The sequence below is a fragment of the Benincasa hispida genome, chromosome 7, assembly GCF_009727055.1.
Source record: "Benincasa hispida cultivar B227 chromosome 7, ASM972705v1, whole genome shotgun sequence".
In the NCBI taxonomy this organism is placed as follows: Eukaryota; Viridiplantae; Streptophyta; class Magnoliopsida; order Cucurbitales; family Cucurbitaceae; genus Benincasa; species Benincasa hispida.
Window position 1 is genome coordinate 43274602 of NC_052355.1, and position 27605 is coordinate 43302206.

The 27605-nt window shown below is 32.5% G+C and overlaps 3 protein-coding genes across 9 annotated transcripts; all 3 read right to left on the reverse strand.

Moving 5' to 3' along the window:
* Positions 1–146: 146 nt before the first annotated feature.
* Positions 147–3762, reverse strand: LOC120081991 (probable 6-phosphogluconolactonase 1). Of its 4 annotated transcripts, XM_039037184.1 has the most exons (6): positions 3516–3762; positions 3322–3407; positions 2867–2931; positions 2563–2752; positions 2339–2474; positions 147–1115 (listed from the first exon to the last, which is right to left on the reverse strand). In XM_039037184.1, the coding sequence occupies exons 4-6, from the start codon at positions 2730–2732 to the stop codon at positions 624–626; spliced, it is 798 nt and encodes a 265-aa protein (XP_038893112.1). In that variant the 5' UTR covers positions 2733–2752; positions 2867–2931; positions 3322–3407; positions 3516–3762; the 3' UTR covers positions 147–623. The 4 variants fall into 4 exon arrangements, with proteins under 4 accessions (XP_038893112.1, XP_038893110.1, XP_038893109.1 ...); XM_039037182.1 differs by lacking the exon at positions 2867–2931 and having other exon boundaries at positions 3516–3761; XM_039037181.1 differs by lacking the exon at positions 2867–2931 and having other exon boundaries at positions 3322–3441; positions 3516–3761.
* A 9496-nt stretch (positions 3763–13258) lies between these two features.
* On the reverse strand, positions 13259–18033 carry LOC120080930. Of its 2 annotated transcripts, none has more exons than XM_039035615.1 (6): positions 17658–18033; positions 16955–17019; positions 16706–16881; positions 16078–16186; positions 15600–15957; positions 13259–13640 (listed from the first exon to the last, which is right to left on the reverse strand). In XM_039035615.1, exons 1-5 carry the CDS (start codon positions 17911–17913, stop codon positions 15655–15657), a joined length of 909 nt encoding a protein of 302 aa, XP_038891543.1. In that variant the 5' UTR covers positions 17914–18033; the 3' UTR covers positions 13259–13640; positions 15600–15654. The 2 variants fall into 2 exon arrangements, with proteins under 2 accessions (XP_038891543.1, XP_038891544.1); XM_039035616.1 differs by having other exon boundaries at positions 14131–15957.
* A 1613-nt stretch (positions 18034–19646) lies between these two features.
* On the reverse strand, positions 19647–26530 carry LOC120081992 (cell division control protein 48 homolog B). Of its 3 annotated transcripts, none has more exons than XM_039037186.1 (13): positions 26244–26530; positions 25764–26131; positions 25604–25648; positions 25058–25113; positions 24728–24877; positions 23394–23501; positions 22639–22738; positions 22188–22469; positions 21945–22114; positions 20869–20997; positions 20653–20740; positions 20475–20552; positions 19647–20302 (listed from the first exon to the last, which is right to left on the reverse strand). In XM_039037186.1, exons 2-13 carry the CDS (start codon positions 25926–25928, stop codon positions 19829–19831), a joined length of 1845 nt encoding a protein of 614 aa, XP_038893114.1. In that variant the 5' UTR covers positions 25929–26131; positions 26244–26530; the 3' UTR covers positions 19647–19828. The 3 variants fall into 3 exon arrangements, with proteins under 3 accessions (XP_038893114.1, XP_038893115.1, XP_038893117.1); XM_039037189.1 differs by having other exon boundaries at positions 20162–20302; positions 20411–20552; XM_039037187.1 differs by lacking the exons at positions 25058–25113; positions 26244–26530 and having other exon boundaries at positions 25764–25905.
* Between the last annotated feature and the right edge of the window lie 1075 nt (positions 26531–27605).

Consider the following 27605-nt stretch of genomic DNA (forward strand, 5'->3'; position numbering starts at 1 on the left):
ACTTTTGAAATGGGTATTCCCAGTAATGTCATCTCTGTTGCTTAGAATATAGAATCCAATCTTCAAAACAGTCACCATCTGGAAAGCGATATAAAGATGTTAGATTACATTTTCAAATGGCCAATTTCATTACTGAACACACAAACTAATTAAGATTTGTATTCAATTGCTTAATCTGATGTCATAACCAATGATAGGATTACCAAACTTTTCCCCACATTTCTTACAACTTATGTGGGTTTTCCTCTACCAAATTGAATGAGAGGAGAGAAAGAAATGAGAGAAATTCAATATATTTGTGATGGCTGCTTTTTACAAATTTGCATTGATGTTTCTGCTGGCTTCAACATATACATAGCAGCAACTGTCCTACAAAACCATCTGCTTTTCACTGAGACCTTACCTTATTTAGCTCTGCTTACAAAATGAAAGGAGATTCACACTTCTCCCATCACTCCAGCAAAGAAATAAAGAGAAGTCAAAATATGGAGAATGTGATCCAAAACAAAAAGGGAGGAGGGGATGAAATAAAATGTGGGATCGAAATGAAGAGATAAGGAACCACAACTGCTGAAATCCATCAACTACATACAGAGATACACCGCATCGGGAACAGCTTAAGACTACTCGGAAAATTGGTAATTGTCGAGTTTTGAAGCAGCATGGTTATCCAAAAACCATGCCAACTTTCCTTTCCTTGGCTGTACCAACCTCGCAGGTAGGAGGGGGCAGTCTGCTCCTATATCATCGATGGCCAAATGTACGGTCTCTGCTTTGTTTTCACCTGTTACAACAATTGCCACATTTGATGCAGAGTTGATCACAGGCAATGTGAAGGTGATTCTCTCTGGAGGAGGTTTTGGAGAATCGGTTATGAAAGTAACCCATTCATCTTTCTCCTCAAGCACCGAGTGATCGGGGAATAATGAGGCAACATGGCCGTCAGAACCCATTCCAAGTAGTATGAGGTCAAACTTGGGACTGTCACTCACATCAGACACACTAACGATCCGGGATTTAACTAACTGTCGAATGACAAACTTGTACTCATCGGCAGCTTCCTCAGCTGACACTGAATCATTGATCGAGTGTACATGACTGGGAACAATTGGCACCTAGTGATACAAACAGAACATATCATCAATATAGCTAGAATGATTCAAATCGCGAGGATCAAAGTTAAAAATACCATGTTCTGGAGTTGAGTGCAATTGCTAAATAAAAAAGAGTTGAAAATGGATGACATCACATCACACACACAGTTTTGCCACTTTGGAAGAGAGTTGTATTCATCTATGCTGACTAGTACAGTTTTGGTTGGAAAATTGCCATATGGTAGAGATTACATACAATAAATCTAACAAATGTTCACTAACTATACGACATGGGAAGATGGAGTATGAAGAACGAATCATGGAAAAACTTTTACGCTGAGATGCTTTGAATGCCAGTCCCAAAGAAAGTTCCCTACAGGACATGATTGCAATCTAGTATAGCAAACAAAAACAACAAAAATGCCATCCCTTGGATGCTTCATGATTAGAGTTCATGGAACCATTTATGCTTTCAAAGGGAAGAACAGGGTACAAGGATGGATTTTCAATGTCATTTCCTCCCTATGTTAGTCCAACAAAAGTGAGATTTTGAGCTGAAGACCAAAAATCCTGTCATGATGAACGAGTTTGGTGATACATAATGAAATTGCAACTATATCTTTCCTAGAAAAAAAAGTGGCCAAACCGAGTATTTCAACTAGTTAAGGTACTATATACCGAAAAGTTAGAAGTTCAAATCCTAATCCTAAAAGTTGTGTATTTCAACTAGTTGAGTCATTATATGCCAAAAGGTTAGAAGTTCGAGTCCCTACCCTAAATGTAGTTGAATTCAAGAAGAAGAAGGATATAAATATATATATAAGGGACCAATTTGTCCGTAGAAGTTGAGAAAGGAAGCTACTCTATGTTGAGTTGTTGAATGAACAGTATTCTATATTTTAAAATGATGATTCCAGAACAATACAGAGCAGATCTATCAATTCATCATTCATGTATATAGAACTTCTAAGACCAAATTAGTTCCTTGTTTGGTCATTAAAGTGGCAACTAATAGCCCAAGGATTAAAATAAACTAAGCATTGTACGATACAATTACTTTGTTAAAATCCATGAAGAGATCCAGAATTTAGCAAACATAGTATTCAAGGAAAAGAAGACAAGGAATGATTCCTTTGTAGTTTTAGTTCCTCTAAGCTTTCAAAGTACCAAGTAAGGAGAAAAAAAGGGTTCAAAAGAGATGAAGGCAACCATCAATTACAAGAAAAAGAGACATTATTACAAACCTTGGAAAGAAGGTTATCCTTTGCAAGCTTATAATTGCTGTCGGCATGGCTTTTTGCAACAACACGTTCATCAGCCCAAAATATATACCACTTGGCCCAGTCGACAGTCTTGTTGTAAGGAGCTTCACAGAGCTTTCTGTTATCCATCGACCAAAAATTATAGGAAGAAACCAAAATTTTCAAACCCTCATTGAAACCAGAGAAGGAAACAAAATCATCCATACCCCATTAAGCTAATTAGAGAACCACCAGATAACGCAATAGAAAATACCCCACGTTCTTTCACAGATGCCTCTGATAATTCAGCAACATAGTCAGCTAAATCAGTACTTAGCTCCTCCAAACTTTCATGGATCCTCACCTCTCTGTCTTTATGATCCCCACATAAAGCCATAATTCACAAAGCTACAAGTCCTGCTCAAAAGAAGATGAACAAAACTGACTGATTCAACGCTAAATTTTACACCATCCCTTAAAATTTCAAGAGATTATCAATGAAGGAAGAGCTTCCTAGTTCTTCCCACTTACAGCTAGTGGACATTGAACTAAATTTTGGGGCATTACAAAAACTGCATCGCATGAGGTTGAAGAATCTACAGCTTCCAATGGATTTTATTAGATATGGAAATTCAAGACATACAGATCAAGAAACATTCACAAACCATGTGACACTATCACATGAACAGCAACATGCAGGAAGCTTTAATTAGACTGGAATTTCGTTTATTGGGAGGATCGATAACAGAAACCCTCGATTTGGGCCGATGGCCATGAAGCAAATGGAGTATCAAAAACAAAAACAAACCCATACCCAGATCATAAAAAATCAAAACAAACAACCCCATCACAGAAGAAAACCGAAGAAACAGAAATGATTAGAAAAAGAAATAGTTAGATGATGGTTTAAGGTTTTGATGAAACTGCAGCAAATAGCAGTGACAAACAGAAAAAGGGAAAAATAAGAGGTAGAGAAATTTACTCACAGAGATTAGAGGAGAAAAATGGAAGGGGTTGCAGTTGCAGGGAAGGGAGAAACCGAAGAAGGTGGAAGACGAGCATCGGCACGAAACTAATATATAATAATAAGGTAATGTGAGAATACTCTGCAATCCATGTTAATTTACCGATTATAATAAATGGGAAAAACCTCACAAGAAGTTGAGACAGAGGAATTTACCTTCTAGGCTTCCACGTGCAGCCAATGATCGTGACGCAAAAACCCACACAAAGCAACACCACCTCTTTTTTCCCTTATTTTTCCCCCTGTTTTCCAATTCCACTGTTTCTCTGTTACAGATGGAAAAATCTCATTCACTTTCTCTCTTTAACAGAATAGGAAGAAGAAGATCCCTTTATCTTCCTAGATCAACTGCAAGTACATTGAGAGGAAAGAAAAATGGCAATGGGTTTGTTGTTTGGCAAAGAAACAATGTTTAATTACCCAAAAATTATATTGGAAACTATTTGTCTGTCCTTTACTTAAAGAGGGGACTCTTAGAATGCAAATTAGCCAAACAAGTGGACAAATTCAATGCTGACAAATGTACCAATTGGTGGATCTGTCTTGCAACAGTGCAACAATGGCAGAATATTTTTAACTCTACAGGTACTTAAGTAGTGGGGGATTTAACTCCATCTGCCATTTCCATGTATTTTGCTGCTTTTTTCTTTACTGGTCTTTACAAAAAACCCCTTCCTCTTCTTCTGAAATTGCTTTCTGGTTGTCCCCCAAAGCCAAAACCAAGCTCATTACTTTTCTTTTTTTTTTTTTATTCAAAATATTAAAGTCCTCTGTTAAGAACAGGGGATAGATAATACTATATACACGTCCCTAACAAACACACCCAAAGGTTGTACTGTTTCATTAGACAAAGGTAGGCTAAAAAGTAAAAACAACCTGTAAATGATACATGTAACCTATGAAGCACAGATACAAATACAGTTACACGATACAAATACGGTGATCAATTTCTAAAAAACTAAGATACGGATACATTATTTTTATATATATATTGAATATATATTTCTAAAAAAATGAGGATACTGATACATTGAAGATATATTTTATTTTTCTTAAAAAAATCTATGATATAGATAAATTTAGCATACAAGTTAATAACAATAGCACAAAATAGAATACAAACACTAAAATACAATACAAAAAAAGCAACACCTAAGATGTTGAAGTACAATAGTTAATAAAATGTAATAGGAAAATGACTCATATTATAAAGAAGAAGATTAGAGGGAGAAGCATGAAGATAACGAAAAACTTCTTCATTGAATTGTTGAAGATATTCAAATGGTTTATATTTTAATGAATTTTGTGGGTACTCAAATGTGAAGACGAATATTAGATGATTCTAGGATTTGGTCTTTTATTTATTTTTTTTCCTTTTAGTTTTGGACTCGAGTAGTGAACTTTTTAAATAGGTTGTCTAGTTTTAGATTGAGAAATATTAGATGAGTTGCTTGTCTTTTTTCTTTAAAAAAGTTACGCGTAGAAATAGATACGTCAAATCGCGTGTCAGATACGTATCTGGAAAATATTTTGAAGTATCGATATCCGATACGTGTCTGATGCGAATTCTTTGCCTCACATGAAGTATTTGTGCTTCATAGCATGTAACACTTCCAAGTTCAGGTTTCAAATTAGGATTTGAAATCTAGATTTGACACCTGTAATGGTCCCAACATTGGTCTGCATCCCTTGGGATTAGGCCACGTTATCTATTTGTTTGTCTTAAACTGCTTCTAAGAGTGAAAACTATCCCTATAAGTCAACATGGATCATTTCAGTATATTTTGTTCTCACTCACATGTTTTTTAGTAAATTTTCCTAGATGTCACCCAACATAAAATTACTTAAAGATCTTAATATTTAAATCTTTCTAACCATATTTTCATATCATGTGTTTCTTATACCATGTGTAACGCCCTAGACCCATGATTCGCATTTCGAATCTTGGGCTTAAAGTATTAGCATACAAATCCCAATTAACATGTCAAGATGATTGACGAGGCTAAGACAAACTAAAAATGGAGTTGATTTTGCAAAAAAAGGTTTTGCTAAAATTAGAGGCAAAGTCAAGTAGTTAATGGGATTTTCAAGATTTGAAGCTATTCGTTGGGTGTGTATATATGCTAACTTTATGTCAGCTTTCAAAGTGTTGGCATTGAAGAAAATATTGTGAGGCATCATTTTCTGGAGTTTCGGCCATCTCCACCATCAAAAGAAAGAAGATATATGAATTATTATAAAGAGGGAAATTGGAATCTGTTGGTGTCAAAATCAAGAAAATAAATAGTGGTAAAAGCCAAAGACGGGTTACTTTTACGTAAGAAAATTGTCCAAAAATAACCCTCCTAACTTTTCACATTATAAAACTAACACCCTTTCTAAAAAAAACTCGTTCAAAGGGTTATTTTAGACAATTTTCCTTCTATTTAGCTTTGCTCAACTTATTGAAAGTGAAACCCCACATCACCCCAAATCAAACTCACCCTGCCTCATTTCGAGTAACCTTTAGCATTACCAAAGATTTACATTCAAAACTCTTATGTTTGAGTTTAATTTTTTATTTTTTCAATTAAATTATAGCAAAATCTATCCGTGATAGATTTGTAGATATAGCAAAATTTACGAGTGATAGACTTCTACCAACAATATGGTCTATCATCAAACTCAAATTTTTCTTACGAGAAAATTGCTCAAATTAGAAAATACATCAAACTCAATTCTTAAATTCATATTGAATTGTGCCAATGGACTTCAAATTATTATTGTTATTAGAGGATGATAACCTACAATACTATCAACATCCTCACATATTATTAAAAGAAGAGAAAAAGGAAAAAGAGGGAGGGAAAATAATAGCATTTTTCTAAGCCAACTTTTGACATTTTTTTAAAAAGTTTCCTCCGTCATCTCCTTCCTTTTCCCCAACTCCCAATTCTTATTTTCTATATTTTTTTTAATAAATATAATATTTAATTTTTCTTATGTTTCATAAATATATTACAAGTAGATCTTAACTTCTGATATACAGCTTAAATGAATTGAATTTCCTTGTTAAGCCATCATTACCAATTTGAATTGACTGCTTAATATTGAATTAGAGTGTTGTTCCTATTCTCATTAATAAGCCATAATGATTAGAAACAATATTTAATTATACAATGAATGAGGGTATACAAATGTTCATGTCCCAATATCTTAAACACCTTGAAAAATCAATACAAATTAAACCTTAATTAAAGACTGCTTAGACTACGTGATCAATCTATGTTCTATATACATATATTAAGGGAGAAAAATAAGAATAAAATTAAGGGCATTATCAAATTATACTTCTAAGCTTGAGGTTGTATTAATTAAAACTCTGAACTAATAATTGTTATCAATTTAAATCCTAAAATTTCGTAATTGTATCTATATCGTTCTTTAGATTTTGTTCAACGAATATGTGTGAAACTTAAATTTGAGTCAAATAAACTCCTGAACTTTTATAAGCTAATCAATCTAGACGTTGTGTTACGATTACCTTAGAAAATCATCAATGCATTAAATCGTAAACATGTGTAGTATCTTCAAATGTCAATTTTAAAAAATTGATTATTAGAGTAAATGCATGGACGATTCTCAAAGAAAACTATGACTAAGAGTCTAAATTTATTCATTTAAAAAGATCAAAGAGTTTAATTGATACAATTATAAGTTTCACACGATGTTTTTTATTTTTTTCAAAACAAACGTAATGGAGAGTGTAAACTGATATGCTGACAAAAGTTTAGAGTTTAAATGATACAATTATTCGTTTATGATTTAAAATGATACAACCTCTAAAGTTTATGAATATAAATTGATGATATTTTAAATAATTGTTCAAATTGGAATCCAGTTTCTGAATTCGCTACATATCATATATATGAAAACATGAAATACAGCTATATTTTTATTGAATCCCTTGTCTTCAAAATTCTATTTTTATATTCTCTATTAAACAAGTCATTAGAGTTTAAATTGATACAATTATTAGTTTATGGTTTAAACTAATACAATCTCCAAAGTGTATGAATATAAGGGCATGTTTGGAAAATATTTCCAAGTATTTAATTGAGAAAATAAGTCATTTTTTAAAAAAAAATTGAGTATTTAGCAACTACTCAAAATAACTTTTCAAATGTAATTTAATTGGTTGTTATCAAAAGTATTTAGATAAAAATATTTAAAAAATAATACTTTTTTCTTTAGTGAATCAAATTGATCCTAATATATTTTCTAAAATTAAAATCCCAAACAATAATAAGGTGACATAAATTCCATAATAATTGTGGCAATGTGCAGTGAAAAATGAAAGCTTTGTGGGGTTTGCTGACTCAAAGCTTTGAATTTCTAAACATAGGGAGCTAAGCCTATTGCTTCCCAACTGCCCAACAAAGCTTTGAATTTGGGTGGCATAGCAATTGCCATTGGCAGCCACATTCATTTATATATATATATATATTTATATAATATTATTTTGATCCTATAAAATTTATTTCATCGCATTTGTTGACCATTTTATTTTTTAAAATTAAGTTTATATACATTATTTCAATTTCGTTAGCGATCTTTCATGGTTTAAAAAAAGTCAATTTTTGAGAAATAAAAAAAAGTAACCTTTGAAAATTTGTTTTTGTTTTTGAAATTTGACTAAGAATTTAACCTTGATACTTAACAAAGATGCAAATTAGGATAAGAAACCTGAATAAAATAGGTTTAATTTCTAAAAACAAAAATAAAAAAAAAACCAAATTGTTACTAAACATGAACTAATTTTTCCTTCTCCCTTCTTAGCATTATCTTGCCAATCATTTATTTATTATTAATTATTTTTTTTTAGATTTTCTGTTTTTTCATATAGTTGCTTGTAGATTTGAAGCATCAGCTCTAGCATAATTAATTAGTTAATTAACTAATCATGGTTGTTTCTATAATCTCAATTATTGAAGAGAATCTTTTCTTTCTTTTTGTCATTTTCCTTTTAATATATCATAATAAATAATTTAATTACCAAGCTTCACATTCTCCAATGCAATTCTAAATCAACTATATGTTATATGTATTATATATGATAAAGTTACTTTCTTTAATGAAATACTAACAAAACACGTTGCCAAAAAAAGCCTAGCTCAATTAGGCATCTATAGCACTAACGACCACGAAGTTGGAGTTTCAAATCTATATAATTTTAAAAAAATTTGTTGGTAACTGTACTTCTAGAAAAATCAACTAAAAAATGAAGTAAATCAGTGTTTGATAAATTTTTAGCTTAAATTTAAAGAATTAGGTTATAGTATTTGGTAAATAAATACAAAAAAGAAAATTCTTGTTTTAGATATACTAACTTAAATAGACTTACTATTAACTTTTTTTTTTGTAATTTATAATTTAAATAATTTTTAGAATGATAAATTTTGCTTATTCTAGATCAGTTTTCAAATATTAAGGGAAGTAACTTTGTTTATTTTTTTTCTTTTAAAAAAATCAATATGGTATAATCTTCTTTAAAAATGGATGTATTCAACTTATGAAAATTAGAAGATAGACTAGATATATAAAATACATCTTATTTTTAAAGGATGCAACTAAAAATTAAATATTAATAAAAAAAACTTTATCACTCTGCTTTTAAAATAGGTGTGAAATAAGTGTGTTTTAAAAAGTGATTTAACTAGGTTTAATCTAAATTTGTTTTACCAAACACAAAAAACGATTTTTTTTTAATCACTTATATCCCTTCCAAAAGTAATCCCGAATGCACCATAAAATACATCCAACGAAGTTGCCTTGGCTTAGCCTAAAAGAAAGAAAAAAAGATGTTTAGAATGAGAATTATGTAGACGGAGTGAAAGCAATGAAAAATCAAAGTTTTTTTTTTTTTTTTTCTAAACTAAAAAGGATGAAAAATCAAAATAATAAATGTATATTTAGATGAATAAAATCGATTGACAATGTCTCCCCATTAGTGAGTGTTCTACACACTTTGGCTTGATGACAAAATTACGTATTTCATAAATGCGATAACTTTTCTTATTAGTAACGCCAAAGAAATTCCTCCCTTTTAGTTGTCTTTTATTTAAAATATTATATTAAAAATTTTTCTCTCTATAATTAATAATATACCTTTATTTAATGTTTCAAGAACTTTAGCTAAAATTACAAACCTTATAATTTAAATTATAGAACAAAAAATTATATACTTATCTCTCATTTTTCATACCAACTTTTATAACCCAAAAAACAAACTAACTAAAAATGAAATCTCTTTTTGGATCGTTTATTTTGTGAGAGTGTATATAATTGAATCTTTAGATGTCCAAAATTATAGACATATAAAATTATAGATGTTCGACATCTCTAGGCATTGGTTTGCTAAATCGACATACAAGAAGATTGTATCATGGGTTCTCATCCCATTTCCTCCGGCACGGAAGTGGAACGGGCGAAATTACGTGAGAGAAAGAACCTCTTTACAGAAATGGGCTTGCAAGGTTTGACAGCTATATGGAATGAGAATGGGACCCAGAGGAAGACATCTCTGACCCTATAGCACTGGTTCCAAGGTTCACTGACTATATAGTGTGCATCTTTCGATGAAACTGAGCTCTTTTCCGACCGATGGGATAGGCGGAAGCTAAACCTGAGGGGACCGAGGGCTCCTCTTTCTGCTTTCAGATTACCATGTTTGTTTTGTAGAAACATTTTTGTAAACATCTGAAAATATTTTGATAACTATGTTTATTTCATTGTCGTGAATGTCTTAAATTTACTTAATGTTTCAAGGAGCCGTTATAATTTAATATAATTTAAACTTATATAATATATTTCTTTTTGTCTATTTGAAGTTCTTTTTAAATTAATACAATTTATACTATTTTATAAATTATTTTTCTCAACAAAATTATATATCATAATTTAAGATTTTTTATCAAATAAATATTAATTTAAGATTAAATTTGAATATCTTGCTTAAAAATGTATAGAACTACAATATTAAAAAAAAAAATATGTATATGGTTGACAATATTTATTTTAATTGTATAATGACAAATTGAGAGTGATATGTACACATACTACACACAAATATATAAGAAAAGAGTAAGGACAAAAAAGTAAACTAGAGATGCCCTCAACTAAAAAAATCTAGAAAACCTATTTTTTAAGAGAGCATCCAAAATTTTTGAGATGCCCTCCAAAAGGGCATCCTAGGATGTTTGAGGATCTCCAGATGTTTAAGTATCTTACAATACTGTAAAACAAATGTAATAATCTAAATGTTTACTCCAAAAAATTTAGAATGTCCATGAAACAAATATTAAAATATTCATAATTTTATTTGGAAAAAAAGTCCTAAAAACCACATTCAATAACTTTTTATTATTATTATTATTTGTTAATAATGTGTTTCACAAGGGTGGGTTAAGTATATCTAAATAAATACCAACGGCGCTCATCAATCTTGGCCTCTATCTTTGACAAATTTGATAAGTTTTGAGTTATTTGCATAAGTAATGATGACCATTTAAAATGGTTTTAATAAATATTCAAAACGTGGATGAGGTTATTGTTCTTATTCTCCACTAATTGGTGAAACCTATAATAGCCAATCCAATCGTATTCTCCATAATTGGTTGAACTATAATGCATCCACACACACCATCATTAATCATTAAAATAATAATAAAATGAATCATAATAAATAATAATAACCCACACAAATTGAATTCTATGAAAGAAAAATTTCCATCAATTTCCATGTTTGCTTCTTCAAATTGAATTCTACATTGCTATTCGTTTAGACAATCTATTACTAATTTGGATTTTCGAACTAATTTTGAATATTATTTTTGTTTCTATATTTTTAACTTTAGGTTATTTGAATCTTTATACGTTCAAAATAACTATTTTAGTCTCTATACTTTTCCTTAAAAAAAAGTACATTTTGATCCTTTAAAAAGTGAAATGAAAATGAATGGAAACAAATATATATATATATAAACCAAAAATAGTATTGAAACCTTTAATCTAATCTTGATGTTGTCCAATTTTTTCTTTTAAACTTTTAGGCTATCTGTATTGAAAATTAGTTTAATCGTAATGAAATTTCATTGATAAATCAATTATAATGAACCACACTTGCAAACAAAATTAGATTGCTTTTGATCACGTTTCCTTAGAATTATGAATTTGTCACATTTACTACTATTGTTACTATAACCATTTAGAATCAAACAATAACGATAATAGTAAATATAACAAATTCATAATTCTCATGTTATAACAGTAACAATAACAATAACCGTAATGAGGTTACAGTAACAATAATTTTCATATTTGAATCAATTTAGACTCTTCATTACAATTACCTTTGAAAATCATCCATGCATTAATTCTCAAACACATGCAAGCTTCTTCAAATATCAATTTTACAAAATGGAAGATTAGAACAAATACATGAGCAATTCCCGAAATATTTTTTTACTAGGAATCTAAATTGATTCATTTATGAATGGGTTTAGTTGATATAATTATAAGTTTCACATAAGACTTTTCAAAACCAAATGTAATGGAGGCATAACTTGATATACTTAAAAACAGTCCAGATTTAAATTGATATAATTATTCGTTTAGAGTTTAAATTGAAACAATCTCTAAAGTTTAGGGCCATAAATTGATATTTTCCCACAATTTTAGTACAAAAATATCATACTTCATTTGTTTAACTAGAAATTTGTCAATGGACTCCACTATATTTTTAAAAGAATAAGGACATGGCAAACAATAGATGGATGAAGTGTGAATAAATTTCCATCCATTTCCATGTTTGCTTCTTCAAATTGAGTGGCTCAAATAATATATTACTAATTTTGACTTTCTAACTAATTTTAAATATTGTTTTGGTTTACTTTTTAACTTTAGTTTATTTGAATCTCTATACGTTCAAAATGGTCATTTTAGTTTTTATGCTTTTAAAAAATTGTGCATTTTGATTCCTTAAAAAATAGAATAAAACCGATAATGAAAGAACCAAAACAGTCACTCTCTAAAGTACATGAACAAAAAGAATGAACTAAAACTAAAAGGATAGGAACCAAAAAGTAGTATTGCATCCTTCAAACTAATCCTAATGTGCTCCAATTTTTCCTAATCCAAATGTTGTCCAATTTTTCTTTTAAACTTCTGGTAGCGAGCCTTGTATTTTGAGTCTCCTTGATTTGCATCTCTTTAGAACTAACTACACTGTTAAGATTGTGTTAATCTAACGACAAGTTTCATCTAAAAGGACAATCTGTTTTATCTATTACCTATTTTTCCTCCTATGTTCTGCAGTTATCTTGTTGAAAATTTTCTACTTTCTTTTTCCCCAAAACCTCTTGAGTTTCATGAGGAGCAAAATGGCAGAAGAGGAAAGTTATTTGGTGGCATTGAGTGGATAAAGACGAACAAGTTGTCATATAAGAATCCCACTGCCACACGGAAGGAAAACGTGAAAGGTTGAAATAAGCATTTATGAGAGCTACATTCATCAACCTCTCTTTCTACTTTCTACCTCTTTATATTTTCTCCTCGGCAAATTCGACAAAAACAACAGATTATTTCAACCAAAAAGGCACACCACAACAACAAAAAACAAGCACCTTTGGCAATACTCAAATGAATTCTTTTCTTTTCAGTTTTCTTCCTCAAGTCACTAAGAAGTAAAAACAATATTCAATCAATTTACCCATAAAACACAAAAGGGTGATGGGGATGGAGAGGAAGTATTTTTACCTCAAAAAAACATCCACATTTAGCTAGATATTTCGTTATCAAAAGCTTGGTCCTGCAACCATAACAAAACATGCCAAGAATAAGCCAAAATGGAAATTATTTAATAGCTCTAAAATTTCCCAAGTTTTTTTCTTCTGACATCAGGCAACTTTTTTATTGAGGAGAGGTGCAAAATGTACAGAAGTAGGTACTCATGAAAGGGACTTGTTCATGCAAAAACCAGAATAACTACAAATACCCAAGCTGAATGGGGTTGGAATTTGATGACCTAAATTGGTTTTTGTCAATTAGTGAGAAAAGATATGTCCAAAGCACATGATGCAACATGAATTTTCTTTCTAACAAATAACAAAACCATTCAGTGGTCCACTTATCCATAATGAGCTATCTATCTCTACAGCCGGGGGGGGCCTGCCCAACATGGCAACATGGACACCTCCTTTTGATTGACATGAGTGTCTTGGCTCTACCTTTGTTGAATGTGTCCTGTTATCACAGATAAAATGTAGAGATTATAAATTCATGATGGAAATAATGATGTCAACAGACCTGTGAGAAAAATAATATCATGGATAGATTATATGATGCTACATTATTTGTAATGATCAAATATTTGAAAAATAAAGTAATTCTAAAACTTTATTAACCTGTGGTAGTTAGCTATAAACAAACAAAAGAGATGAGGTTGAGTAAGAGAGAACAAAAATGAACTGAGACAAAAATTTAGAAAGAAGAATTAGAGACCAACAGCTAACACCCACAAAATACTTTACTGCTGACGGAGACAAGGGCTGAAAAAGAAAGAAGGGGAAAGGAAAAATACAAGAGAAGCACAAGACCGTGTGGTCGATTTTTCTCTAGCCAAAAGCAACTAAACCATTCAGTAGCTAAGTTTCATTACTCTACCAAATTACTTTTAGGATCTATAACCACTTAGGAAAAAATCACACATCAAACAGTTTCCTCCATTATTGACCTGCCCCTCCGTAACATCCTCCTCCAGGAGGAAAGTACTCCTCGTTGGCTCGTTCTACGAGTGTGACAAACCATACGTGCCAAGTTTGAAATTTGTTGACTGATTATCCGGCAGTGATGGATGAAGATTACTGTGGCTCAGTTGGATTTTGTCCAAAAGAACGTCAGCTCTTATGGCTCTACTGCGTAATATGCATGGATGAATGTAATTCTAGTAGAAGAGAAGAAAATCTTGGTTACACACAAGTTAATAAGAAATTTTACTTAATTTTTTAGATGTTTATTTCTATTGGGTCAAAAATAGGAGGAAAAAGCTATATATTTAATAGAAACAATAGAAATGAATCATAAGAAAAAATAAGCAAAAGCTCTCTAGTATCTTGCAACAAAGTGGTATTCTTCTGGGAATAGTAATGTTCCCGTTATTATGCTTCTTTGTTGTGGTAGATTCAAAATGGCATCACTATAAATGTTACTCTGAAATAAACAATTTCATTCTCGTGAATATTATTAAAATAGCTTTCCTTAAACATTGTTATAAAAAGAATTAAATCAATAACAAGCTCGTGAAATACACACATATAGAGAGAGTACAATTCCTTTCCTCGGTCCATGGAGTGCAATGTCTTCCTCTTTTCAAGGTTTTAACGTCACCAAATACATATTAGACAAAATCAACAAACTTTGTTTCCATGACCATCTAACTTCAAGAATTTTATTCAATCAGCTCTTTGTTTAATCACCGTGTAAGACACAGCTGTCTATCTGCATTTTATTTTTACTGAAAGGCCAAAATCCTGACGGGATGTACCATGCAAGGATATCCTAACCAGATAATGCGATAAAGGTAAAAGTCTTCAAGGCTTTCACAACAACAAATGTGCATGCAACTTATATAATGAGATTACATGCAACTTATATAATGAGATTACATGCAACTTATATAATGAGATTATCACAGAATAATTTGATAAAGAGAAAATGCTCATATAAGGGAGGCGGAAAGGGTGAAAAAGGTAGTTCCTCTGATTTACAGAACTTTAACCAATAGGCTAGAAAGAGAAGGCAATACCAAAAGCAAAGCCCAAGCTCAAGAGCAAGTATTAAAAGATTACGGCAGAAGAGCAATGAAAAGGGGGGAAACCTAGTAAATGAAAGAGAATATATATCTAAAAGAAAACACCACTTAGGCCTTGAAAATAAATTAGAATAGGGGGAAAAATATCAATTTTGAAGTTCAATACAGTTGGGAAAAGAAATATCAGTTGGAAGAGCTGACACAAGCAGAACTGGATGATATAACCAGTATACCGAAAAACCTTACAAAGACATCAATTCCAAAAGGAGAAAAACACCCAATGAGAAAATAATGTTTGAGCTGAACTAACTTTTCCAAACAAAAGAAAGTGTCCAAGTGGAAAAGCTCCAAGACCTCAGATAGAAATAATGCTACGTAAAACTAACACTAACCTCATGAATTAAGTACACAACCCATCCTTTCTTTTGGACCTTGAGGTGCTGACTCTCAGCATTCAAGGTAAAGGAATACCTTCTTATGATTTGCATAGGGCAACTTTAATCTCCATTCTTTCTGCTTACGAGTCAAAGGCCTACCCTTACTTAAAGGATCTCGGTTTTCCCTCACATTTGCCAATTTCCAGATACAGCACTCATATTCCGATTCTACACGATCCAGCATATAAACTCCATCATTTTCAGTACCTCTCGAATCTACCTCTTCAATGTAGGAAACTCGCATCGGTATGGCTTTAAATCTAAATAGATCATCTGGGACCTTCAGTAATCTCTCTGCACCTGGAGATGATACCTTCACAGCAGAAGCATGATTGTTCAGGTATTAATGTATGCAGCCATAATAATGTGCACTAACCCCCAAGTAATCATTTTTGTACGGTAGGGATGGATGGTAAAGTCTATCAGCTATTACCTCAAGAGCTAAATCATCAGGAATATTTCCAAGTGCTCCAGTTTCATCTAATCTTTTTTTGTACTCTTGGCTGTAACTTTCAAGCTCCTCCAGGCTGGGACAACCAAATCTAAGAAGAGAACAATATTTTACAAATGTAAATTTATAAATCCAAATTAAGGCCGCCTGTAATTCTTAATTATGAAATCCAAACCGATGGAATACCCATGATGATTATGCTATCATCACAATAGAAATTTTCATGATTATGCTATCATCACAAATACATGACTACAGATTTCCTATCGAAAAACAAATATGCAACTCAAGCAAAAACAAACAGATCTTCAGCAAAGAATAGAAATTTTCATTATTAACTAGTTGGGGACCAGAATCATCAGAGTCAGCAAAATTCATAGTGACAAAGAGAAAGGTTATGAAATAAAATTTAAAAGCTCGAATACAGATGCGTTTGTTATAATTACTTTTTTCCTCCTGTTATCATATGACAGGGTCTGAGTTGATTGCTAATCTCTCCCACAAGCAAAAAAGGGCTTAAAATATGATTGCAGATCAAACTCCCCAGTACTCGAAGGTAGAACGCACAGCTCTTATGTGAGAAAAATATGGACTGAAAGAAGAAAATTACTCATTTGAGAGTTTGTCTAATCTGACATAAATGTATCCACGTGGAGTGGTCTTGAAAGAATAGAGTTTTATGTCATCACCAAATTGCAGCAGGACCTCTTGAGCAAGAAGAAGAACACGCTCACCCCATGGCACGCCTTGTAAAACAACACCACCACCGCCCCCTCCATCACCAAGCTATGTTATCAACAATTAGCATCACCTATAATAGTATAGTGGAATAATAGCTCAGCTCAATAGATAGAAATACCTCAGGCTCCAGATCATCATCTTCTTCCCATCCATCCGTGGTTTCTCCCCCTTCATCCCCCCCATCTACAAAAGTTAAGAAATTTCCAAAATTGAGACCTCAAGCTTTAGGCATTGCTTAAACAAACCTTCCATTAGAAATTCCAATAGCCAATTTTGGCTGTAAGAGAGTAAAAATTATCCTGACAAATGTACAGCTAGCAATGAACACACTGATATTATCATTAGAATGGGGAAAGTTCTGTACACTGAGCAAAGAGGGACCTTCCACATCAAATCTATAGTACACCATCACTATTTTACGTTTAAAAATTTTTATAAGTAACCTACAACGATAACCAGTCAACGTATTGAAAATAACCAGTCAAATAATATTGTAATTATAAAGCTTTTCAAGCATTAGATGGGATAAATAAATGAACAAAAAGCTCGATGAAACATAAAAAACTAGATAAGCAGTTCAACAATCAAAATAACTGAACATGACTGAATCACACCATCCTTGGTCAGATATTCCACTAAACAGAAAACACCATCTGCATCATAAAAAGTTAATCGAACCTAAAGCTACAAAATCACTAATCATTAAACTATGCAGAGCCATTAATTAATAATATTCCAAACGGTAGTCTCGATTGAAGCCTCAAAATGAGAAAGAAAAAAAAAATGACGGATTGCACAGGTATAAGAAAACGCATCCATACACTGGAGTGGGTTGTGTTCTTTCCCTTCATCTTGAAAGTCTTTAGAGGAATTGGTATTGAATAACCGCAGGGTTGCTGCGGGGGGAAAGGCGAATGCGTGGTCGCGACGGGAGGAAGAAGAGCAAGCACTTTGAGAAGACGTTGCTTCGGAGGCAAAGACTATGGACGACGGTGCTCCGATGGAGGAGAGTGATGAGGAAACGGCGGCGATTCGAGCTCGATGCAGCAAAGTATGAGCAATCCAGTTACCACGCATTGTTTTGCCTCGTCGGTTGATTGATGGAAGCTCGCAGATTGGATATTTCGCGGGGTTGTCGACGGCTAAACCCTCTATAAACCCCTGCGGCTGACCTTTTCTTTTTCTTTTTTCCTTTTTCTTTTTTTTTTTTCTTTTTTCCAATTATGCTCTATATTTTGCTTTTTGCTCTAACTTTGAGTTTTTTTGGTACTAAAAAAGCAAAATTAAAAATTTAGGAATTTTGAAATTTGTTTAAGAAAAATAAATTGTTAGTAGAGAAAAGAACCAACAAACTTAGGAACATGATAAACAGAAAGAGAAGGATAAATTGGTAGGATCTTCAAGTCAAAATGGTGAGAAATCCGTTATTTCTCCTTTACAGATATTTATTAAAATCATTTATTATTTATATAGTAAAAATTTGTTTCTAACAACATGATATGGGAGATCGAACCTCTAACCTCGAGATTAATAATATAAATATCATATCAGTGAGTTATGCTAAATTTGACCTACATAATCAATTTGTATTGTATTAACTATTACGTCAATTTATTTACATAAATTATGTTATAAATGATGTCACTTGTCTTTTAATCCGTGCATATTGAGAATTGTATCATATTTCATCTTACTTTAATGAAAAAAACTCTTTAAAAGTATCTTTTTCAAAATAAATTTTAAAGTTCAAAAGTGCAAATAAAACATTCAAAATCAAAGCATAATTGAAACTTACTTTAAAATTTAGGGTATTTGGAACAATCTTTACTCCACACCAACTAAGAATAGAGGTTGAGGGATTGAACACAAGAGTTCTTTTTTAACAGGGTTTAAGAGAACTCATGATTTCAAAGATTCTACATTTTAAAATTTTTATTTATGAGTTTATTTGACAGTTTTCAGTATTAAGCATGATGATTATATTTTATTAGTCACTCCCTGTACTAATAGCTCACTCTTTCCAAATGTTTTCCTTTTCTCCAAGTAGTGGTCATCTCCCCACCACTTAAGGACGCTCAAAATTTGAAGAGAAGTTTTAGGTGTTTACCTTGTTAATGTTTGTACATATGTGTTATTCATGTTATGGACTAGTAAAGAGTGTTGAGACCCACTGAACTCTGTGTTGTTAATATAATGTACATATGTTGTTTGCTGAATCCTGGTTATGTTTATTGGGTTTGAATATTTGTAGTATGTTATATGTTGTATATGAGTTTCTAGAGTTCTTAGGACAAGTTAAGAATGTAAGTTAGGCAATAGATGCCACAAAAGGGTTGATAACTACTGCTCACATTCTCTTCTTGATTAAGAAGATAATCATTTTAACTTTTCTTATACTTCTAAACCACAATTCTTTTTTTCAAATTGACATTTTATTTTGTTTTTTAAATATTCAATAAAAACTAGGTTAAATTGCATATGTGATCACAATAGTTAAGAGAGAGAATTTAGTCTTGTGATTAATAATTAAAATTTAGTCCATATGATTTGATAAACCCCCGTAAATAGTCCTTACATTAAAGACTATTTTTAAATATTAAGGATCAAAATTTAACTTTTAAAACCATAAAAAATAAATTCTAACTTTCTCCCAGCTATAAAATCAAATTTACAATTTAACTTTAAAAACAGATATAAGACAACACAATCAAGGTTCAAGTCCTCTTTTCAAAGCATAACATGAGATAGATCTGATTTTATTATTTCCCACCCCCCGTAAAAGAAACTATTTGGTATCAAAATGAAAATTTAATAAAAATTAATTGATACAAGGAATCTCTTATATATGGCTTCATATCTTTACATTTCTCGTCTTTTGTCCAAAAAATAATTAATCAGAAGACCACTCAAAATGAAACCACCCTAAAAAAATAATTAAAAAAAAACGTAATCACCTAAAAGACACTCAAAATGTGTAACCCTAAATCTTATCCTAGGTAGTCGTCAATTCGCGTTCAACTTGATTTTCCTCATAGAAAAAGTATTTAGCAACAACAAAAACGAAACAGCCAATCAAACTAAGTTTAACCAAAGATACAGGACCCAACAAATTTCTTTTACTCTTGATCTTATTATTACAACTTAAATCGGAATGTTGTGAAGGCAGAGCGGTACGGGTCTTCATAAAAGTGGAGTATATATCAACATCTGCTAAGGTTAAAGCTGGCTTCAAAGAATTCTTTACCGTCTCAAAATGACGACCACACACAACACTAGCAGCTATGTCTTCTCTTAAAGCTACAATTCCAGCTTCCCTACACAGGCCTTCGAGTTCAGCCCCAGTGAACAGCTCTGTATCCTCTGCTATTTTTTTGAGGTCTACATCAAGGCCAATTTTCATTGGACGAGTATGAACGCGAAGTATCTCGTACCGAGCTTCTAAATCTGGTGGAGGTACATAGAGCACCTACGAATTCATTAGATATTGGAATGTCAATAGGACTAGCCAAGATTGTTAACATCCATATTTGAGATGTAAAATCAGAGCAGGTGAGTTTGGATCAAACAAAGCAACCTTCACTTTCATGCCATGGAAGAAGTACTTGTTAACACATGAAATGAGAAAATGGATGTCTCACCAAGTCAAAGCGTCCTGGTCGCATAAGTGCAGCATCAATGGCATGAGGACGGTTTGTAGCAGCTAAAACTAGTATTCCCTGAGCAATTGAAACTCAAATCAAAAGAAAAACAGAAAAGGAAATGCACCTTCAATCTCAAGTGCCAATGATACAAAGGATGGTTATGAATATCACTCACTTTTGCTTCTTCAAGACCGTCCATCTCAGTTAACAAAGTAGATAGAAGCCTCTCCCCAACGGTGGTGTTGCCGCTTGAACTCCCGCCTCTAATATTAGAGTAATATAATAAAAGGTATCGCATGAAACAATGCAAGAATTAAGATTAGTAGGAACAGGATTAAAAGACTATCACTTACGCCTAGCCACAAAAACTTTCATCATGCTAGCTACTAACCTTTTGGCAGCAACAACATCGGCCTCATCAAAAAATATTATGCTTGGTGCAGCAAGACGAGCTCTTCTAAAAGTGTTGCGCAGTAGAGCCTCTCCCTCACCAACATACATAGAGTACATCTCTGCACCACTGATCAACAGTAGATGATCTCAAGAGTCGAGACATGCAGTTCGGTCAAGTACTACTTCAACTAAGAATTTAATACAAACACAGAAAAAGTAGGGAAAAAGAAAAAGGCACTTGTATTAATCCAAGATGAGATATTCAAGTGAGCAGTTCAATATTTAAAAAAACAACAAACCAAAAAGAAGGGGAAAAAAAAAAAGGAATCTAATCTTTGGCTTGCAGTTTAAACTGCAAGAGGGAAACATGTGGCAGGACAATTTATTCTCACATCTGAGTTCAGAAACATAAACATAACACCAGAGTTGTTCGCCTGTTTATCAAATAAAAAATCACGATGTGGCTGTCGCGAAGAGTCCAGGTTTTATTAGTCCCAGAGATACAAGTACATCATCCTATTTGAACAAAATATTAGAGGAAATTATTCGGTGGATTGAAGTCAAAATATATCTATTAGCAAGGCAATGACTTAGGAACTTCACCGACACGACACCTTTGATGGGAAATTCTTTTGGAAATTGATGTTTTTCTCTGAGGTCCCATGTCCTTATGATTTTAAGAATTTCAAGTTGGCCTATCCGACTATTTGGTCAAAAATTAATTGTCCGTTCAAGATCATTGGTTTAGTTTTCCACTTTCAAAAACCAAAGATATTGGTAGAGTCAATCTGGCCAAAAACTGACAAAGCCAAACCAACATGTAGGCCGATGAACATCCCTACATGTCACCGTGTTTCTTGTGTCTTGTCAATGTCCATGCTTCTTCAATTGCAATAATAAGACAAAGACAATTGCTCGATAAGGTATCCTTCACTCAACATTTAGAATTCCACACTTCTTATGCTTTTTCCTTAACTCTGGTATCATGCTAATAAACGAACACACGCACAACATCAAGAGCTTTCTGATGAGAATCCAGAGGGCCATTTCATTCACAGAATCTAGAGAAAATACCTAAGTGAAAAAAAAGATGCTTGAGCAGCATTCGCAGCTGCTTTAGCAAGGGTTGTTTTTGAGCAACCTGGAGGCCCGTACAAAAGAATCCCGCGTGCAGGTGATATACCCAACTTTGAGAAAGAAGCAGCATGTTTAATAGGCCATTCAACGGACTGCTGTAGCTTTTTCTGTTTACAATAAGTAGAAAGTTTAAATTAATGTGCCAGAAAAATCAGCCAGAAAAAATCATGAGATACATACTTTTAATTGTTTTAGTCCTCCAATATCATCCCAAGTCACATTTGGAATTTCCACAGTGACGCCTCTAGTCATACTTGGGCCAACTATAGATCTTGCATGCTTCAAGTCTTCTGTTGTTAGACAGAGGATAGCATTCTCATTTGTACCTGAGCACCTTTGCAATGCAGCCATTGCAGCCTCACGACACAGAGCCTCCAAGTCAGCTCCTACAAACCCATTGCAAGATGCAGCTATGGCTCGTAAATCAACTTCTGGATCCAATTGAACCTTCCTTGTGTATAGCTGCACGGTTGAATGAAAAAGCCATGACAAGCGCTAATAATTTTTTCCATTGAGGCATAATATTTTCATTTAATACAAGAAAATATATACTGGACCAAAATAGTGATATCTCACAGGTTTAAGTGAATAAATAACCTTGCAAGATGCACATAGCCAAGATATCACTTACCCTGAGAATTTGATATCGTTCATCCTCAGTTGGTGCTGTTACTTCTATTTCAGCATCAAAACGCCCTGACCTTCTAAGTGCAGGATCGATGGCATCCACCCTTTAACAAAAAGTCAATATCAAATATTTTGAACAGCAAGAAAAAAAACTGACACGTAAAAGGAAAAAAGAGCAAAGAAAGATTAGCCGGTTAGACTAAAAGGTGAAAAAATACAGAAAGATGAAAAATTGGATTGATGATGCAAGAAGCCCACCCGACACTGAAACGGTGGGGGACAATCTAAACAAAATTACAATCCAAAGAACATCAGGCAGAAGCAATCCATAAAAGAGAAGCAACAAACTGATCTAAATGCTCCATGTGTCAATCAAAAACAATCAAGACAACCAAAATGGCTGAGACCAAGGAGGAGATAACAGTCTTCTAAATGGAGGGAAAGAACGCCTATTTCAGCATCAAAACACGATCACTTGATAGAATTAACTATTCTAAACTTCCGGGAATATATAGCACCTTATATGACGACGAAGTATTGCAAACTCCAAGGATATGTGTACAAGTAATTAAAATTTAAAAGGTAACAATAATAGGCAACAAAATTGAACCCAACCCTATAATATTTGGGTGTCAAAGAACTCATAGGATATTAAATCCTAGGTAGGAAGTTAAGACGATATTTTAACAATTGTATAATTTTCTAGTTAAACAATAGAAGATTATATCCAACAAGATAGTAAGACAATATTTTAACTACCTGTTAGTTGATGCAACTACAACAACTTGTGGTTTACCAGATGCGGATTGCTTATTGGAGTCCATCAGTATAGAAAGTTGAGTGGTTATACGAACATTCTGCTCTCTCCTGAGAATTTGAACATAACAGAAGAAAAATAATCAACAAGGACTTCTCCCTACTCAATGTGTAGATAGTAATGAATAATGGTTTTTAGATTCTCCCCTATTGAAACCTTTTTCCCCTAAAAGATAAGATAAAATAAATTGATAATCTGTGGTATAGCATGATAGTCGAGAAGATATGGTATCCTTTAAACTAGGTAAAAGTTACACTAGAAAAGTCATTATAGAGTAAAAACTAAAAGGAGGGAAGAAAGAAAGACTAAGCTCTTGGTTGTGTGGAAGCAACTTTAGGTCGAAAAGAAAAAGAATGACACATTCTCACTCAAAGGATGCCAGGAAGAATTCATTGGTTTGTAATCTTTTGGGTTCTTCCAGCAATTTGCTTTCAAATTCTTTAATGTAATTACTCAATTTCTATTATAGCTACCAATTGGAGAGGTTTTTTGTGAATCTGGCTTCAATCTAATGAGAATGCTTCCAACCCCAAACCACCCCCCCCCAAAAAAAAACCCTTTTCCAGGGAATTTCATTTGTTATCTCAGAAATAATAATAACAAAAATAATAATGATAATGATGATGATAATAATAATAATAATAATATTTTTAAAAAATCAAAAGATCTTCATAATTCGAAGGATAAGATACCCCTAAGAAATTAACCCTTTCAAGCAACTTGCTTAGACGGGTTTCGTTGTCACTTACACTCAACTTATATTTGTGTACGTCTGTTCTACATTTTCCCATTACCTCTCTTTTCTTCTAGAGCAGATAGCAACAACAAACCTGCTTACAGATTTTAGGCTAAAATACAAAAACTATCTTGAACTTGCCCTTTATTTAAAAAATACTCCTATTCTTCTAAATTTTGCAACATAACTCTAGACTTTTCATAAATATCTTAAATCTACATAGAAACCCGTTAGGATTTTCAATGAAAATTTGGACTTGGAACATGTATGGTAGTGACCTAGAACAGTGTTCATGTCCCAATTTCTATTTCTAGGTCCTAATTTTCATTCAACATACTAATGGATTTCTCCTCCAATGGTAGTTATGAAACATGGGTGAAAGGTCAAAGCTAATATTGCAACTCTGGAAAGAATGGATATTTCTTAAACAAATAGCAAAGTTCAAGGGGGTAGTTTTATAATTTAGCCTCGATTTTATTATATTTAAAAGAAAACATAACATTGTTTCAGAGTTACAATAACGTAATCAGTTTTCATTACCTTGAATCCCGATGAGGACAAAGTGCATCAATTTCATCTATAAAGATAACTGATGGTTTTCCGGACATTGCATGAGATGATGCCTTGGAGAAAGCCTCGCGCAAAACTTTTTCACTTTCTCCAGCATGTGCTTTGTGAACTGAATGGGGACTGCATAATAGATTGAAAATGAAACTATGGTGACCAGAGAAAGTTTAGGGGAAAGATACTGCAAAAGAGCAATACCAGAATTTAACAAATTTAATCATTAAAAAAATTAATTATCATCAATTTGAGTACTTTGATGCTTCCTTATCATAAAAAGTTCAGAAAGGAAAAATGCAGCAGAACCTGATAGTGGTTAAATGTGCACCGCATTCCTGAACAATGGCACGTACTAAACTTGTCTGGCAATGAAAAAATTTATTCCTCAAGCTTAAAACTTATGCATCTAAAATGAACGCTTTGAGCAAAATGAACGGGATGTTTACATAATAATAACAATAAATTCATTTTTAAAAGAACTGCCTCACTTTCAAATACTATAACTATGACTACATATATATACACAGAATCCAAAACAAATATTTGGCTTCGCCTACAGCCCAGTCCAGACATCTCTTGGGGAGGAAATAGGGTGATAAAACGGTTGCAAAGTACAAGGATAAAGTAACAAAAACTTCATTTCTTTGTTTTGGGTTTAACAGACTGAAATAAGCTGACATACAATTAAAAAACTAACCTCTAAATATGTTCAGTTCCCATCAAAATTCAGTAAAGAAAGTAACAAAAGATTTATATACAATATGACAAGAAGCTTGGAAGAGCTGAACACAAAAACAAGTCATCAGGGGAAATTTTCCAAAATGGATTCAAAATTTTCAAGCAAAATCGTACCTTGCCAGTGCCGGGGGGACCATACAAAAGCAAGCCTCGAGGCCACTGTTAAGAATCATGATAAAATTCACGATTAAACTAACCAGAAGTCAGTTACATAACAGTCAATAAGCAACTCGAAAATTTATACATAGAAACGATGTAAAAGAAATTTCCTTACTCTTAGACCGATTTTTTTAGCTTCCTGCGAGAATAATAGCGGGAAGATGATCAGCTCTCTCAATGCTTTTAGGGCCTCAGAGTTTCCAGCAATCGCTTCCTCAGCTCTCCACTGGTTCTCGCCACCATTACCACAATTACCACTTCTAGAACTTTGATCGTCCATGTGAAACACTAAGAATTAACCTCTAAATCCGTAATCGAACTCAGAAGTGAAATTCTACTCAGAACCAGAACAGAGTGAGCAAAACAGCCAACTACACGTTGAAACTGGATTCTGTTCATTCCATTGCCGTTCCTCTAGTTCCACATGCTGCTGAAATGTTACTTCACACCGAGCATACACTGCTTCCCGCTACTGTGTTCCTTCTGTTTTTAAACGGAAGCAAGTAGATTAGAAGTGGGCAATAACCTACCAAACCAATCTAAATGTCATGTTTACAAATCAGATGAAGTTTAGATGGTAAAAGAGTTAGAGTACCTTCAGATTTTTGCTTGACGAGCAGAAGAGAGAGTGAAGTGGGGTACAGAGTCCGTCGTGCTTTGGGCTGCTTTACAATGTTAAGGAAAGACGGTGAGGGAAAGCAAATTACGTTTAGGATAAAGAGAGTATCTCCGGTCCAGGTCGCCGCCGCCGCCGTCCGATGGTGCCGCGTTTTCGCCGTCGATGCTGCTGCCTGGATACAGTCGCGCGATGGAAGGGATTCGTAAAACGAATGTATGGTTTTAACTTTGGGGTTTTGGCAATTTGGACATTCATAGCCCCTTTGTCAAAAGATGGTTTTAATAGGTTGATTCATTTTTGTTCTTGTATTTTTAAAAAGTTTTTTTTGTTATCTATTTTCAATTTTGATTTATTTTAATCTTTTGAATTTTTAAAACGTGGCAATTTTTATACTTTAAAAATAAAAATGAAAGGACTAAAATGATCACTTTTGAAAATTTAAGAATCAAAATAGAGACTAAGTTGAAAGTATATAAATTAAAAAACATTTTAAAAAATAGAAACCAATATGAACCAAAATTAAAAGTATAAGAACCAAAACAATATTTAAACTTCTCAATCCCTAAAATTGTTCTATTTTTTACAATTTTCCTTTATTCTTTTTCTTTCTTAAACCAAATAAGGATTCTAGTCTTCTCTATTTTCAAAGACTAAATACCTTCTTTTTAAGGCACACAAGACTATAAACATTACCTTCAATTACAAAAGGAAAAAAATAATATAAAAGAAATATTTACGAAAAAAATTTGTCGCATGACAACTTGTAATTAGATACTTGAGTGGACTGCACAAACATAAATACTACCTACACTCAAATATATATTGTCAAATGTAAATTGATTCATGAACTTTTCCTAACTTTTTTAATTTTGTGTTTAAAAAATAAAAAAATTAATTTTATTTAATCTAAAGGTAAATTTAAATTTCATATATAATAGAAAAAAGTATAGTCAGACAATAAATTTGTTTTAAATTTCCTATTTCTAAAATTTTATGTTTCTTTTCTCTCTATTTTCTTTTAGAACCAACTTTAACTATTAATCAAATTCCAAAAATAAAAACTATCTTTTAATCTTAAAATTTTGGTTTGGTTTTCAAAATATTAGTGGATATCAAATAAATTTATAGGTAAAAGTAGTATTTATAAACTTAGTTTTTAAAAACTAAAATCCAATACCATAATTTTGAAAGTTGATGAAGTAATAAACTTGTAGAAAATGAAAGAGGCGGCCATTTTTAAAAAAATAAATTACACACACACATATATAGCTATATATATGGATAGATAGATATAGCAAAATTGTTGTGGTTATAGTGTTAAAGAGTGAAATTTGGATG

Bases quoted from the DNA above. Each gene is read 5' to 3' on its own strand.
- LOC120081991 (XM_039037185.1), bottom strand. From the start codon at position 2,732: ATGGCTTTATGTGGGGATCATAAAGACAGAGAGGTGAGGATCCATGAA. The intron at 2,475-2,562 runs GTATGGATGATT...GATGGATAACAG, and splicing joins TCTCTAATTAGCTTAATGGG to AAAGCTCTGTGAAGCTCCTT. The intron at 1,116-2,338 runs GTTTGTAATAAT...TTGTATCACTAG, and splicing joins AGGATAACCTTCTTTCCAAG to GTGCCAATTGTTCCCAGTCA.
- LOC120080930 (XM_039035615.1), bottom strand. From the start codon at position 17,913: ATGCGTGGTAACTGGATTGCTCATACTTTGCTGCATCGAGCTCGAATC. The intron at 16,187-16,705 runs GTAATTTTCTTC...TTCTCTTCTTAG, and splicing joins TTAGACAAACTCTCAAATGA to ATTTGGTTGTCCCAGCCTGG. The intron at 15,958-16,077 runs GTAATAGCTGAT...TCTGCTGTGAAG, and splicing joins CTGATGATTTAGCTCTTGAG to GTATCATCTCCAGGTGCAGA.
- LOC120081992 (XM_039037186.1), bottom strand. From the start codon at position 25,928: ATGGACGATCAAAGTTCTAGAAGTGGTAATTGTGGTAATGGTGGCGAG. The intron at 25,114-25,603 runs GTACGATTTTGC...TTTCATTGCCAG, and splicing joins GTCCCCCCGGCACTGGCAAG to ACAAGTTTAGTACGTGCCAT. The intron at 20,998-21,944 runs GTATTTTCTCTA...ACTGTTGATCAG, and splicing joins GCATCTTTTTTTTCACTTAG to TGGTGCAGAGATGTACTCTA.